The 15556-nt window shown below is 41.1% G+C and overlaps 1 protein-coding gene across 2 annotated transcripts in view; it reads left to right on the top strand.

Moving 5' to 3' along the window:
* Positions 1-365: 365 nt before the first annotated feature.
* Positions 366-15556, top strand: part of KLHL1 (kelch like family member 1) — a 264033-nt gene continuing 248842 nt past the window's right edge. For both annotated transcript variants that reach the window (XM_050900633.1, XM_050900623.1), the window contains exon 1: positions 366-883. In XM_050900633.1, coding sequence (XP_050756590.1) covers positions 366-883 — 518 coding nt within the window. The remainder of the gene's footprint in view (positions 884-15556) is intronic.

Below are 15556 nucleotides of genomic sequence, written 5' to 3'. Positions count from 1 at the left end.
TCATTTCTGCCTCTCTCCCCTCCCCTTTCCACTGATCACCGTGCAATTCTCGTCAGCTCTGGGCATCTCTCCCTCTCTCTTTCTCCCTTCCCTGCCGGGCGTCTCTACCTCCTCTCGGCTCTGTGCATCACTCCATCCATCCTCCCTCTCTCTCTGCACTGGTGTGTGCGCGCATCTCTCTCCTCCTGGCGGCTACCACCCCTCGCCCTACAGGCGCAGCGCTGCCCGGAGGAACCGTCGCCGCCGCTGCCGCCGCCGCTGCCGGGAGCGGGGCCGCCCCGCGCCGCCACCGCCGCCGCCCGGCCCTGCCTGGCCGCCGTGAGTCCCGCCTCAGCCCGCGCCCGTCCCCCGCCCGCCGCGGCACCATGTCCGGCTCCGGCAGGAAAGACTTCGACGTGAAGCACATCCTGCGCCTCCGCTGGAAACTGTTCAGTCACCCCTCGCCGGCGGGCGGCCCGGCGGGGGGCGGCTGCCTGCCGCCCGACAGCAGCTTCGAACACTGGGGGCCCAGCCAGAGCCGCCTGCTGAAGAGCCAGGAGAGAGGCAACAGCGCCTTCTGGAAGAAATCCGCCTCCTCCGCCTCCTCCTCCGCGGCCACCACGGCCAGCCCGCCCAACGGGACGCTGCTGCCCGCCGGCGGCCGGCCGGGCGGGGGCCACGGGCTGGGGCACGGGCACGGGCCGGGGCCGGGGCCGCCGCCGCCCCGCACCGTCTTCTACGTGGAGTCCCTGGAGGAGGAGGAGGAGGAGGCGGAGGCGGTGCCCGGCGGGATGGAGGTGGCCCGGGAGCCCGAGAAGCCCCTGGCGCCGCCGGAGCGGGAGGAGGCGCCGGGGGACTGCGCGGATGGAGGCAGCCGGGCAACAGGTGACGGAGGCGGGCACAGGTAGGGAAGCGCGGCGGCTCCGGCGCAACCTGCGCCGGCGTCCGCGGGTCGGGGAGCCGCGGGGGTCGTTGCACCCCGGCCGCGGGGGCGGGCTCCCGGCCGCGGGGGGCAGTGACGGGGGTGGGGGCGCAGATGGGCAAGTCTGCGGGCGTTGTTGCGGAAGGGTGGCGGGGCCGGGGGGCGGGAGGGCTCCTCCGTTTGATATGGCAGGGCTTGGGGGCGGAGGGGCGCCCCGCTGCGCGGGAAGAGCGGCGAGGGGGCTGTCCGAGCGTCCCGGGGGAGACCGGCCGGCCTCAGGGTCGGGGGATGCTGCCCCTGTCCCTGTCCTGCTCTGCCCCTGCCGCTGCCCCTGCCCCTGTCCTGCTCCGATCCTGCCCCTGCCCCTGCCCCTGCCCCTGCCCCTGCCCCTGCCCCTGCCCTGCCCCTGCCCCTGCCCCTGCGGGGCTGGCCCGGGCACACGCGCCTCTCAAAGCCGGCGCTCCGCGCTGGGGATCGTCGCCACCCAACTTTCTCAGAAGTTCATTAAAATGCTAGCGGGAGGTGATGGTGTTCTGAGTATTGGGATGCCAGGTGAAAGCTCAAAAGTAAAAACGTCTGCTTTCCTGGAACTCGGCGACTAAGTCGTGTCACAGCCTACCTCAGAGAAAAATAAGAATTTGCTTTACGAGTCATCAACTGAGTGACACTTGAGAAGATGTAAGAACAAGCAAGACACCCAGGTGCTTGTGTTTCATATGAAACTTCTGTTAATGTTGAATTGCTTTTCTTTCTCAATCCCTGCCCTCCTCCCCCTGCCCCCAGCCCAAACAGAAATTAAAATTATTAGAAGAAGGAAATGTAGCTAACATAGAGCTTTCAGAAATACTGTGATACAGATAATCCTGAGGATAAAACACTTCATTGGTTTAACTCTGCTTGCCCCCACCTCCCCATGGTTAAAATAATTTAATTTTAATTTCCCTTGTCATTTACTAATTTTTGTGTGGAAAGAAATGTATAGTTCTGTTTCTAAACAGAAAAGAAAAGAATGATTTGTGTCTGTCATATTGAAAGTAAAGCATATGGTGTTAAATTTTTTATTAGATAGACAGCACTGTGCATTTGTTTGGATTAATATGGCTGTAGATAAACATACATGTGCGTATAACTTTGAGTGTGTTAAGCTTTTTCATAGAGACCTAAAGCATATATTCTCTACTTGAAACTCTTCATTTTTTTGTCAGTTGGCATAGTTCATTTCATAGCAGCTACATTGTTTAAACAAATGTGGAACAGCTGATGAATGACTTAGGGTACATTTTTAAAGAAAAAGCGATGCTGAAGTCTTCATGAACATGGGAAGTTATTCTGAACAACAAGAGGTTGCTTATTGTAGGACTCAATACAAAATGTTATCAAGATACACTATAAAGACAGGTAAAATAAAACAAAATTATCTCTTCAAGGTTTCTGAACTGAATAGAAGAGGTTAAAAACTGGTACAAACATAATCTCATTCTATAGATTTTATATTAGGTGTGTCACTGATCTGAGAATCTTCAGAGATCTGCATACTGACAGAAGCTTACTGAATTTTAATGGCACCACTTGATTTGTCTGTAAGAGTTGACTTGCTAGAATGATCTTCCTCATCACATATGTGCTCTGTGATAATATATATCTGATTTATTCTTACTGCTCTTGGGTTTTTATAGTCTATTTTTTCCATGTTTTTCATCCATTGCTACTGAAACAACACATCTAGTCATCAGTAGCTCCTAGTCTTGTTGAAGGAATATGCTAAAATTTGTTCAGATTTAGAATAACAAAGGCAGGGAGATACCATTTTATTATTAATGAAAATGCCACCTTTGAGATACGAAAATGTTTAAGATAGTTTTAGAGTCTGAGACTTTGCTTTCTCTTTTTCCATCTAAGAACCTTTTATTTACCTATATGAATTTTGAATGCTATGGCAAGAGGTGGTCAAGTCCTGCAAAAATGGCAGTGCTGTGCTTGAAAGCTCTGTGATCCAACAATCTCCCAATGCCCTGACAAGTTATGTGTCACTCCTTCTGTAGAAATTAGTCTTTTTATGAATGGTGCCAACTTCTTTATTTCATTTTGACTATAGGATATGTAAACTACCGTTCAGTCCTGAATGATAGATACTACCAAATACATAAACGGATGAATATGTGGAACTTCCACCAAGCCTTTAGGTGTACACCTGGATGTTTGGTACAGCAAGTATAAAATTGGTGTACCAATTTTACCTGGCTCTCCTTAGTATTTTGTCCTGTACATATTTAGCAACTACTTTAATACTTTAGGACTGTTCAGAAAACCATATTTTTGTTTTGTGAAAACGGTGAGGATTCAACATTTGGATATGTTCCAATATAGACAATATCCACAGTATTTCAAATGTTGTGAACAGGAGGTCTCTGGGCAGTATTAGCTAGGAACTCAGTGGTAGGATGTAAGGTGAGGAGCAGATCGACAAGGCAGCTTTGGTTTTATGCTTGGGATTAATAAATTTGTTGTTATTTCCACTATTAATATGTATGTACAAGTGAAAATTACACTTTTTTTCCTTTGGCTTCTACTTAGGATCCTTGTATCCCCAAAAGAGGTTTTTTTTTCTGGTTGCTCCCCTCTGCTTGATACATGAATTCTGTACTGGAATCCTTTTTCAGCCCATCTCATGTGCAGAATTCCTGGTTTTGGCTATTTGTGGATTTGTAGTTACTCTGTTTTCATATCTAAGTTAAATGCTTAGCTGAATGATCTTGAATTCTTAATTTTACTTTTAACATTCTGTAGATATTATGGGATTTATTTAATGAGAGAGCATGGTTGGGTAATAAGAAGTACATTCTACTTTATTGATTTGTTTTTGTATGCTTCTAAAGAACATCCTGTCATGTTAATTGTACAGGTACTACTTACATGCATAAGTAAGGTTATGTGGATAGTCCCATTGGCATTAAGAAGACTGAAGGGTTAGAATTCATGCATGATATAAAGTACTGACATAATTGTTCTGCATTCCACGTTGTATTTGTAAAAACAAAAAAAATGTTTTACAGTTAACAGTTAGTGTTAAAACACTATTTGATTGCTTGAAATTGCTTGAAAACTTGCGTATCAAATTGTTTCAGAGCTTGCATGACGAATTTGGCAATAACTGCAGTAGATATTTAAACATAGGTTCTATTTTGATCTTAATTCTGTAAGAAAAAGCTGTTAGAAAAAAAATCTATATAATGAATTTACAGTTAAGATTTATAAATCAACGACAAAACGCTTGGAAAATACCAGTGCTAAGATTTTCTATATAGCCATCAGCTCCTGTGAGTTTACAATGGAGTTTTTGCACGATCATGATAGCTTTTTTTCACGTGACATATTAATCAACCCTCAACATGAATGGTATTCACATAGTGAGCAAAAAGTCAGTATTTTCTTTCCTTCCTCCTCAGTGAATGGTAGCATGCTTTGTTTGCTTTACACTGTCCAAATCCTATGAAGACGTAATTACTCATGAGCCCTGAGCACTGTTCACCACTACACTCAGTATGTGCCTCACAAAGTATTCATGGGTTTATCTTTACAACAGCCCTATTTTACAATGGAGGGGTAAAACAAAGAGAGAGAGAAACGCAAAAAAGAGTTGAATTGCTGGTTTCAGAGCACATAGCATTTTTCTCCTACTACTTTCTGTGTTCTCAGTTGCACGCATAAATGATGAGCCCTTCTGCAAACCGGTCCCAAACTCCTCTGGCTATGTGCAAGAGGAATGAGTAACACAGGATTCAATTAACATTTTGTTTAAGAGAGCGCTCCAAGAAGGATATGGTAGATATTTCTAACCCACCTAAAGCAAGCACTGACAGTGCAGAAGTCTTTCATAAAACATACAAATGTTTGAAAATACAGCTTCTGAAAGAAGATGGCAAGTCCTCCCACCATTAGATACTCTATAATAGCATCCTGTAAAGCAAGAAGTGAAAGGACTGAGTACTGTGCCCTCCTCACACAGCAGCGATTCACACTCATATCTTGCTTCACTAGAAAAAGTCATGAGGAAAGAGCATTTTCTACTGTTTCTTGTTGAATTTGTCACTGGGAAGTAAAAAAATCAGTATTAATGGGAATCCAAAAGGTTAAAAATGAGAGCATAATTTTGTAATTCAAACATTAACTAAGCAATTTAGTTTACAAGTCTCTATGCTCAAAACTATTTATTTAAATCATTTTTTGATAAGAGACAATAATAATGATCAGGGCAGAATCAGGAACATAAAAAAGTGTATTTTTAAACTATAAAATCCAAACTGTTGGATAAGCATTTCTTTTGTATTTTTCTGTTCTGATCCCACAAATCTTGTGTTTTGATGCTTTTGCCCATTAGCCTCTCCCACTTTCAAGTCTTCCTCCTTTTCTCTTAGCAACCTACCACCTTGTGGTTAGCATGCTGCTATAGAAAGTTACGAGTTGAAACCTGTCAGGATGAGCAAGAATTTCAATGCAGCTTTGTAATTTAATGAGAAAATATTTTGATAATTTTAGAAAATGTAGATAAAATTGTCATCAAAATTTACAGCTTAAGTACTTGATGGACTGTTGTATGTGTATCTAGTCTCAAGAGAGGATTCTGGGCTCTGGTTTCTAAGTAAATGGAGTTTCCCATTTACAGCTTTGACCTCGGTACCTGAGCTTACAAAAAGAGGGGAATCAAGACACCTTCCCGTGTCTTAGTCTATCCTGTGAGCTCTCATGTCCTTAAGTAGTTTCCCAACTGAACGTGGCTATGGCCTTTCTGAGGTGCTATCCTCTTGGTATTATTTAGATATCAAAATATGAACTGTGGATACTCCTGTGATAGCCAGATCCTAAAATTAGATACTGTAGATGTCAAATTTATAGCTGCTTATGTTTTGCATTGGCTTGGCTATCTCATATAGACTGCTGTCGTGGTTTAAGCCCAGCTGGCAACAAAGCACCACGCGGCTGCTTGCTCACTCCTCTCCCTCAGCGGGATGGGGAGGAGAAAATATAACAAAAAGCTTGTGGGTCGAGACGAGGACAGGGAGGGATCACTCACCAATTATGGTCACAGGCAAAACAGACTCGACTTGGGGAAAAGAAATCAATTTAATTTGTTACCAATCAAATCAGAGTAGGATAATGAGAAATAGAACCATATCTTAAAAACACACCTTCCCCCCACCCCTCCCTTCTTCCCAGGCTCAGCTTTGCTCCTGGTTCCTCTGCCTCCTCCCCACCAGCAGCACAGGGGGATGGGAATGGGGATTGCAGTCAGTTCATCACACGTTGTTTCTGCCGCTCCTTCCTCTTAGGTGGAGGACTCCTCAGTCTCTTCCCTGCTCCAGCGTGGGGTCCGTCCCACGGGGGTCAGTCCTCCACGAGCTTCTCCAACATGAGTCCTTTCCACGGGCTGCAGTTCTCCATGAACTGCTCCAGCATGGGCTTTTCCACAGAGTCACAGCCTTCTCCAGGCCCAGCCACCTGCTCCACCGTGGCTGCAGGGGAATCTCTGCTCCACCGTTAACCTCCATGGGCTGCAGGGGGACAGCCTGCCATCTCACCACGGGCTGCAGGGGAATCTCTGCTCCGGCGCACCTCCTCCCTCTCCTTCTTCACTGACCTCGGTGTCTGCATGGTTGTTTCTCTCACATCCCACTCCTCTCTTCACTGCAGCTCTTCTTCTTCTCAGCAGTCTTTCCCCCTCTTAAATATGCTATCCCAGAGGCGCTACCACTGTTGCTGTTGGGCTCGGCCTTGGCCAGAGGCGGGTCCGAGTTGGAGCTGCAGAAGCTTCTAGCAGCTTCTCACAGAAGCCACCCCTGTAGCCCCTCCCCCGCTACCAAAACCCCGCCACCCAAACCCAACACAACTGCTCTGTTAGGAATGTCATTTAATGCTAGGGGTGGAATATAGATCACACAACTCTGCATTTCTAGATTATGGTATCAGAAGAGAAGAATTCATTTGTCTTTACCATGAGCCGGCTTTTCAACTCAATTATGAAACTTTTAAAAATGGTTATGTAACTTTTATGCTTTTATACTTACACTTTTCACTTTCACAACAAAAGAGGCAGGGTTCATACACAACACAGACCACAGACCTTTCTCCTCCAAAGTTCTGATTCATTCTCAGAGGATGTATGTTCTGTGCATAGGATGCAAAAGAATCTGGTCATAAAAATAGTGCATGATCATATAGCTAAAGACTGTATGGATACATAGATGGAATTAAAGCTACAAGGAAAATCTAGTTCTAGAATTTCCTAACTGTGAAGTCTTTGGATTTGCTACTTCTAGAACAGCATTTCTGATGTGGGTTGTTTAGCAGTTTTCTTTTTCAACAAAGGAAGCAGAACACACCAGTCACCTCATGTGCTGTCATTTCTTTTGTCCACCACTTGGATGCGGGACTGAAACTTGAGGATTCACTGTATATCCCACTGCCACTTGAACTGATAGAATAACTGATAGCAAAAGGAAGTTCTTAATTTTTGTGTGGATAATTACAATGGTGATTGCGTACTCTCTCTGCAGAAAGATTGGGGAATACAACAGCTGAAGGGATAGCAAGTCTTCAGAGTCTTCTGCTGCATTTGAGATCCTATTGGCAAGCACAGACTCATACACTTTTCTTCTTGGTGCTCCCAAACCTACATTCTTTTGTTCCATCCTCTTTAAACTCTTTTTGTCTTAATTTTGTGTTCTCCTTCTGGATTTTATTCTAGCTTTTTTCCGTCCTTTCCACAGTCTCAAACTATTCCTGACTGCCTTATTCAAATCCTAGGTTCCTTACCCAGACAGTGTTATTTCATTTTACTGGCTTCTATTATGATCCACCTCCTTGGTTTACTCACCAGGTTACTTACTCTGATGCAGAACTGTCCATTCTTTCCTGTATCTTGTCCTAGATACTTTCACAAATCAAGTCTAATTGTCCCCTAGTTCCTTAACAACTTGTCAGACCTCTCATTCTTCTGTCTCTCTGCCACTATTTCCTAATCTTTGAATTTCAGTATCTTTTACACCTTCCTCCAGCTCCTTTGTCATTTTTAATGGAATCCTAATAGAAGTCCCATTCCTATGTTTTCTCCCCAGCTCCCAGTTTTAATGTGTTTCTCTGACCTGTTTCCTCAACTGCTGCCAAGTTGAAGGTACCATTTGCCATGTTCAATGGGTCAGTAAGACACCAAAGTTTGAGTAATTCATTCTGTCAGTGATGGGGATTGTATTGGGTTTGCATGGCAAGGTTTTGGTAGCGGGGGGGCTACAGGGGCGGCTTCTGTGAGAAGATGCCAGAAGCTTCCCCTATGTCCGATAAAGTTAATGCCAGCGGGTTCCAAGATGGACCCGCTGCTGGCCAAGGCCGAGCCCATCAGCAACAGTGGTAGCACTTCTGGGATAGCATATTTAAGAAAGGGAGAAGAAGTTACAGGGGAGTAGCAGTTGCAGCCAGAGAGAGAGGAGTGAGAAGATGTGAGAGAACCAACTCTGCAGACACCAAGGTCAGGGAAGAAGGAGGGGGAGGAGGTGCTCCAGGCGCTGGAGCAGAGATTCCCCTGCAGCCCGTGGTGAAGACCATGGTGAGGCAGGCTGTCCCCCTGCAGCCCATGGAGGTCCACGGTGGAGCACATATCCAACCTGCAGCCCGTGGAGGACCCCATGCCGGGGCAGGTGGATGCCCGAAGGAGGCTGTGACCCCGTGGGAAGCCTGTGCTGGAGCGGGCTCCTGGCAGGACCTGTGGCCCCGTGGAGAGAGGAGCCCACACTGGAGCAGGTTTGCTGGCAGGACTTGTGACCCCACAGGGGACCCACGCTGGAGCAGTCTGTTCCTGAAGGACTGCACCCCGTGGAAGGGACCCATGCTGGAGCAGTTCATGAAGAACTGTAGCCCGTGGGAAGGACTCACGTTGGAGAAGTTAGTGGAGGACTGTCTCCCGTGGGAGGGACCCCACGCTGGAGCAGGGGAAGGGTGTGAGTCCTCCTCCCCCTGAGGAGGAAGGAGCGGCAGAAACAACGTGTGATGAACTGACCCAAACCCCCATTCCCCGTCCCCCTGTGCCGCTCGGGGGGAGGAGGTAGAAAGTTCGGGAGTAAAGTTAAGCCTGGGAAGAAGGGAGGGGTGGGGGGAAGGTGTTTTAAGATTTGGTTTTATTTCTCATTATCCTACTCTGATTTGACTGGTAATAAATTAAATTAATTTTTTTCCCCAAGTCGAGTCTGTTTTGCCCGTGACGGTAATTGGTGAGTGATCTCCCTGTCCTTATCTCGACCCACAAGCCTTTCATTTTATTTTCTCTCCCCTGTCCAGTTGAGGAGGGGGAGTGATAGAGTGGCTTTGGTGGGCACCTGGCATCCAGCCAGGGTCAACCCACCACAGGGATTTATCTATCTGATCTCTTTCTTAGATGCACATTTTAGAATGAGGTGAATTGTCTTCCAGACATGCCTATTTCTCTTCATTGAGTGTAACAGTAGTCTAAAGTGGCTAGTTCAGATTTAAATGTTCAATTTAAATGTTTAATGTTCAATTAAATTTGAGAAAATGAACATCATTTGAAGTCTACATTGCAAATTCGAACTGTTCTAAAATGATAGAATGAAGTAAATCTTGGTAGATTTTCGTGGCGTTAGTAAAGAGCATCTCCCTCATCCCAGTGAATGTAAGGGTGCTGCTCTGAAATATGGGCCCACTAAACCCACTAGAAAGCAAGACCTGACAGTTATTTTTGTTGTTCTTATCCATGTACTTTAAACATTGGCTAAAACAACATTTTTTTCCTCTGGACTTATTTTCAGAAATGCTTGCACAGTTTTGCCAGAATATTTCCAAAAGATTCAGCATGAAGAAAAGATTTGGCAATGAAAATATCAGCTGCACAGAGAGTGGCTAAATACCTCTGAAACTATGGTTGTCTTAAGGGTAACATCAAACAGCATTAGACAAGGAAAATGCTGTTCAGCTTTTCCATAGTAAAAGCGAAAGCAAGTACAGAGAAGAACAGCTACCTCTGGAAAATCTAACAGGTGCTGAATCTTTATAGGTAAGCCTCCAGAAATACTGTTGGCTTGAATATCTTTCTTTTTGTGTCGTGTCCCGTCCCCGTCCCCCCGTCCCCCCCCCCCCCCCCCCCCCCCATAAAAACAGTTTTGTAATAATAATAGTATGGACATATATAGGTCTATATGTGCACACAGACATCTAAATCTGTATCATCTGCTTTTCTTTCTTTATATAAACATCATAATACATACATATATAAAAAGCACATATATGTATACATATTTTATATATTTATGCATATACACATACTTTTAATCTTTAGATTCCTACACAGTTATTAATAAATAAATTATAGTTGATTCCCTTATGCTATTTTTGTGAGCAGTGAACTTCACTTAAAGAGTATACATGCAAAAAAATTAGAGCATATTGTTGGAATCTGTGCTAAATTCATAAGGATGGTGCTGCAACATATAGGTTAACATATTCTTAACACGTGATCACTGCTTTCAAACAGCTACTTCTTATCCTTGTGACACATTTTTTTTACACCCTGTTGCAAGCGGCTTAAGAGATTGCTCTTTCCTTTTATATCTCAAACTTGCATTTTTTAGGTGAAAACTGCTCCTTCAATATTATGCTATGATGTTTTGGCAGAATTTTCTAGTATACAAATTTCCTAGTGTTGTTTGAACAATTTTTTAGAAAACAGGATTGATGACCTAAAATAAACTGTTTGCACTAGGGAAATAGCTAGATGTGTGCCATTAAACGTTTCAGAAAGGAAATCTGTTCTGTAAAAAGTTGAGAACTGCTGCAACTTCCACAGAAAGATAAGTATCTGTGTAGTCATCCCTAGTAATACTGAAAAAAAAACCCCAAAATCCCCAAACCTAAAGTTTACCAAAAATATAATTTCAGCAGTGCCTAAAATTTCTGATTTTTTTCTCAAAAAGTCATAGCTTACCAATAATTTAAGCCAAACACAGATCCAAAATATTAAAATATTGGTTTTTTGTAACAGTTTTACTAAAGATTGTTATTTTGTTTAGATGTTTTTCCATTAATCTTTTCAGTCTTTAATTTCAAAAAAACTTTAAAATGTTAATTTTAACTGTAATAACAGATTAAAACATTATCATCATTTACACTTGTAAAATATTCTTTTAATTTATTACAAAATAAGCAATGAAAGCATTTAGCTGCAGAATAAACAAAACAGTGTAAGTTTCTCCAAAATTCATGTTAAGATTTATCTGGAAATTTCAATACATACTTTCAATTTATATCAGGTCGTTCTTCCCTGTGGTTTTCATTTATTTCATCAACTACAAGAAATACCATATTATCTGTAATGTATATGACTATAATTCCATATCTCCTATTTCCAACTTAAGTCTTGAGTATTTGTACTGGCAATGCTGACGATTACTGTAAGTTTAGAGCAGCATTACAGTTATATAGTCATAAGAATATATATTCAGAGCACCACAGGTCATTGTCATACGTAGCCTGGTTTTCCAAACCACATTTCTAATCATACCTCCTATTTCTTCACTCTTCAGTCCATTACTGTGTATCTCCCTGCCATATTTTGGCTGTGTCACACATACCTTTTCTAGCAGTTAGGATCCAGAATCCATCCTTTCACTTACCTACGCATATCTCATCTCTAGATTTCCATTTTCACTACTTCATGTGGAATTTGATCTCTTGATGTGTCTGGAGGCTTTAAAGTAAAAGATTTACGGTAAGTCCTAGGGGTAACTTACAGAAATCAGAAGCTGCTCATCCTAGCCTAGTGTCTACACAGAAGCTGCTTTTACCTCAGACCAAAGACATCAATGTACAGCAGTTCGTGCTAATGATATTTTTTGCATGAAAAATATTGACTTTAATTAATGAAATAAAATGGAAAATAAAATGGAGAATAAAGAATGAACATGAGTATTTAGTTCTCAGAAACAAACCAACAGAAATGTGCAGAGAGAATTAAGACTTAGTTCAATGTGGTATGTATTCCACAGTTTGGAATTATTTGCTTCAACTTGTTACATTAAAATTGAATGTTAGAAATGAAACATGTAAAATTAGATCTGGTTGATAATAGGAGATTTTATCTTTTGGCCTTTGGCATTGTTTCAACATTTGCCATTATCTCAAAATGAGTTTGAAAGACAGAAATGTCTTTTTCAAAAATCAAAAATTATTTCTTGAATCTAAACCAGTAATTTTTATCACACTGAATTGATTGTCTGAGTTTAAGGCACTTACTTTCTCATCATCTAATAAGTGGCTGGGCTCACCGCGTGGAACGCATCACTTGCCATTCATTCTTTTTTAAACTGTGTCAGTCGAGTTTTCTGTTTTACTATGTCTTATCAACATTAAAATGTTCAACCTTTTATAACACTTGGATTTGCCTGTCATCTGTTTTTATCCTTCCTCCCACTCTAACCATACGGAAAAAGCAGCATTGTTTTGACCTTATGGTATCTTTTTGCTGCTATTGTAGTGTAGCTTTGTGCAAAGCTCGAAGAGGAACCCACGACCAAATCAAAGAAAAGATCACAAAAGATCCTTTCATCTGAATGGGTATAATCACACACTTACACCCTCTTTGCTGAATGTAGTACTAGGATTGAATCCTATTTGGGCTCCTAATTCTTTCTAGTGATTCTTCAGCTGTGTAAGTGATTCATACCTATAAATAGGGTGTAGAAATATGTAAAGAGAGAAAATACAGGTTGCATACCTAATGCATAGTTTTGTTGTGCTGTGTGGTTTTGTTGAAACTATCTCCTCCCAGAATATTTTATAGTTAAGGGATGAAGAAGTTCTTTCAGAGCATAGAAGTTGTCTTATGTTTCTTGGGCAAGTGTCATAACTATGGAGAAAGCACGCAAAAAGAACAGTGCATCTGTATTTGCAAGAATATGTGGCACTTCAGATACTCAACTTTCTGCTCTCAGATAGACTTCTGGCTGTCTATGGAGATGTAAATTCTTTTTATGTTTTAGACAGGTTAGGTGTGTCACTAATCCAGGCCTTCATGCTGACCTGGTTCACCACTTTTTCTCAAATTATTTCTCTACTTATAAATTGGAATCTGGAATAATATTAGTATACATCCATTCATTATTAATCTCCACATGCACTGTTATATTTTTATGCATGCAACTGAATTATGATCAGTTGTGAATGTCTGAAAGATTATTTTTATAAAATGATTTATCACAGAATTTTATAGTACTAATCATCATGCTAAATGTACAGCTTCTGTGTGTAATGTCTGGTGGCTCTATTTATGCAAGTTGAATTTTTTTTTTGTCAGTTATTTTGTCTTAATTTTTATTGTTATCCTACTTTTTATATCAGTTATCTGAAGTTCAGAACAAAAATACCTGAAAAGGAATTTAAAAAAACCCTAAAGTAGCAATAGTAAGCACAACTTCAAAATATATGATTCAAAACAAGGAAGGAGAGAGGAGAAAGAAGGGGAGAGAGAAGTAAAGAATATGGAATAAACAATTCTTAATATTTTCAGTTACTGGGAACAATTTTTTAAAATCTTTTTAGTCTTCTATTGACAGACACAAGGACTTCAAACTACTGCCACATTTCAGAAGATTTTTTTAATAGAAAAAGCTTCAATAAATAATTGTTTGTTAATCAACAATGCCTTCATCAACATATGTGATGATAATTAATCCTCCTGAATTGAGTTGTGCATATCTGGACTCTGGTTATTTTAATTTAGAAGATTAATGACTTTTGTTTGAAAATATAATAGTCTTTGAGAGGACTGAAATTTAGATGAAAGTGAGTGCTTCTGTACACTGTTCAGCTGGGGTGGAAATGGAATTTATGAAAACTGCTATAAAAGGGATGCAAGAGGAAAGCCTTGCTCACATGCAAAAGTAGGAACAATAGTTGTATCAGTTGGAATTCTTCATATGTTTCTTTTGGGCCCAGTACTTTCATTGTAGTCACTAATGACTAAACAATGAAATAAAGCATATGCTTCTTAAAAATAAAGATGAAAAGAGTCTTAGAAGATTAATCTTGAAAAACCAGAGACATCCTCTGACAAAATGAATATGGAATAGTTCAACTTGCTATCCTGTCACAAGAATAATCAGCAGAGATACCCAGTGGGATCAAATGTCTAGATAGCAGTTCTGCAGAAGTTTGCAGTTAGTAAACAGCAAGTAAAATATGAGTCAACAATGCCATGCTGCTGCTAAAATGTAATCATAGGAGTATATAAACAGATACATAGCCTGCAAAACAACTTAATAATTCCTCTTCTCTGATCAGTTTTGGTCGAGCCCCAGCTCTACTATATTGTCCAGGACAGTCAAGAAATGTATGAATTGTTTGGAGAAATTCTGGGTAAAAAATTAATAGAATTAGGAAAGATGTTGTACCAAAAAAAGATTACCATAGGAAATAATTTTTTTTTTTTTTAGGATTTGATAACAATATTCATCTACTCTTCCTATGAAAGGAATGTTGGAAAAGACTTAAAGGATTTAAATCACACATGAGATGATCAGTAAGAAACTGATTCTACAGATACTGACACACAGGAACAGATTTCCTGGGAGTGGTATGAACCATTTGATATCTGGGATTAGAAGAATAGGTTAGACAAATGTCTGTCAATCATTAAATGATCTCTCACAAACTATCAGTCAGTATCTTTCTATGAAAAGGTTGGCTACAGATGCTGACAGAGTTTAAAAAAACTCTAACCTTTTGTATGCGGATTAAAAGTTTTTTTGTTATCATCCTGTTTTTAGAACATTCTTTGAATATATCTTTTATAAATTAAATACATCCTCTCTTTACATTTTATGGCTTCCTCATTTGATTTGCTCTTCCACTGGGGGACTGTGGTGTGCCAAATCTCATGACTACGCATAATCAAAATCAGTCCCCAACATGTTAGGCATTTAACATACACACATACTCATATCTTAAAAAGCTTAGAGTTTAAAGAAATTATACTAATTGGAAGTAAATGCCAGTAATATTATCTGTTTTTTTAAGACAGAACACTGAGGCAAAATAACTGAATTACATGGAGAAACTTATAAACTGAAACTAGCTGTTTTGAGTCTGAGTCCTTAAAGGCGAGATCCTATATCTTCCTCAAATAAATGTTGTAGTAAAATAAATTCATCCACAGTACTCATAAAAATTAGGTTAAAGTGTATAATCAAAACTTGTGTATTTAGTTCCTCAAACTCTAAAATTTTAATTATGTGAAATTTAGTGTGTTCCTTTTTGTGCACCATCTTAATTGATATCCCCCCAATGAGCCCATTCAATGTCGTATTTCTCATTATATCATCTTAAAAAGATTCTGGAAGTTTTTTGCTTCCAGAAACAAGTAGTGACTTAGATACAAAATAAAGACTTAAAAGTAGTTTTGTATAGTTTCCTAATAGCACTAAGTATTCTCTAGTACCATCTGTCTTACCACCATCTAAGTTGTTAGGTTGATTTCTCTTCAGGTGGCACTGTTTTCATGATAGGCTTCAAGCATTACCAAAGCTCAGAGTTGAAATAACATCTTTTTATGTGCTAGGCTCTTAATGCTCTTATAATAAGAGAGTACACAGCATTAAG

The sequence above is a fragment of the Gymnogyps californianus genome, chromosome 1, assembly GCF_018139145.2.
Source record: "Gymnogyps californianus isolate 813 chromosome 1, ASM1813914v2, whole genome shotgun sequence".
NCBI lineage: Eukaryota > Metazoa > Chordata > Aves > Accipitriformes > Cathartidae > Gymnogyps > Gymnogyps californianus.
This window is presented reverse-complemented; position numbering and strand designations above follow the sequence as displayed.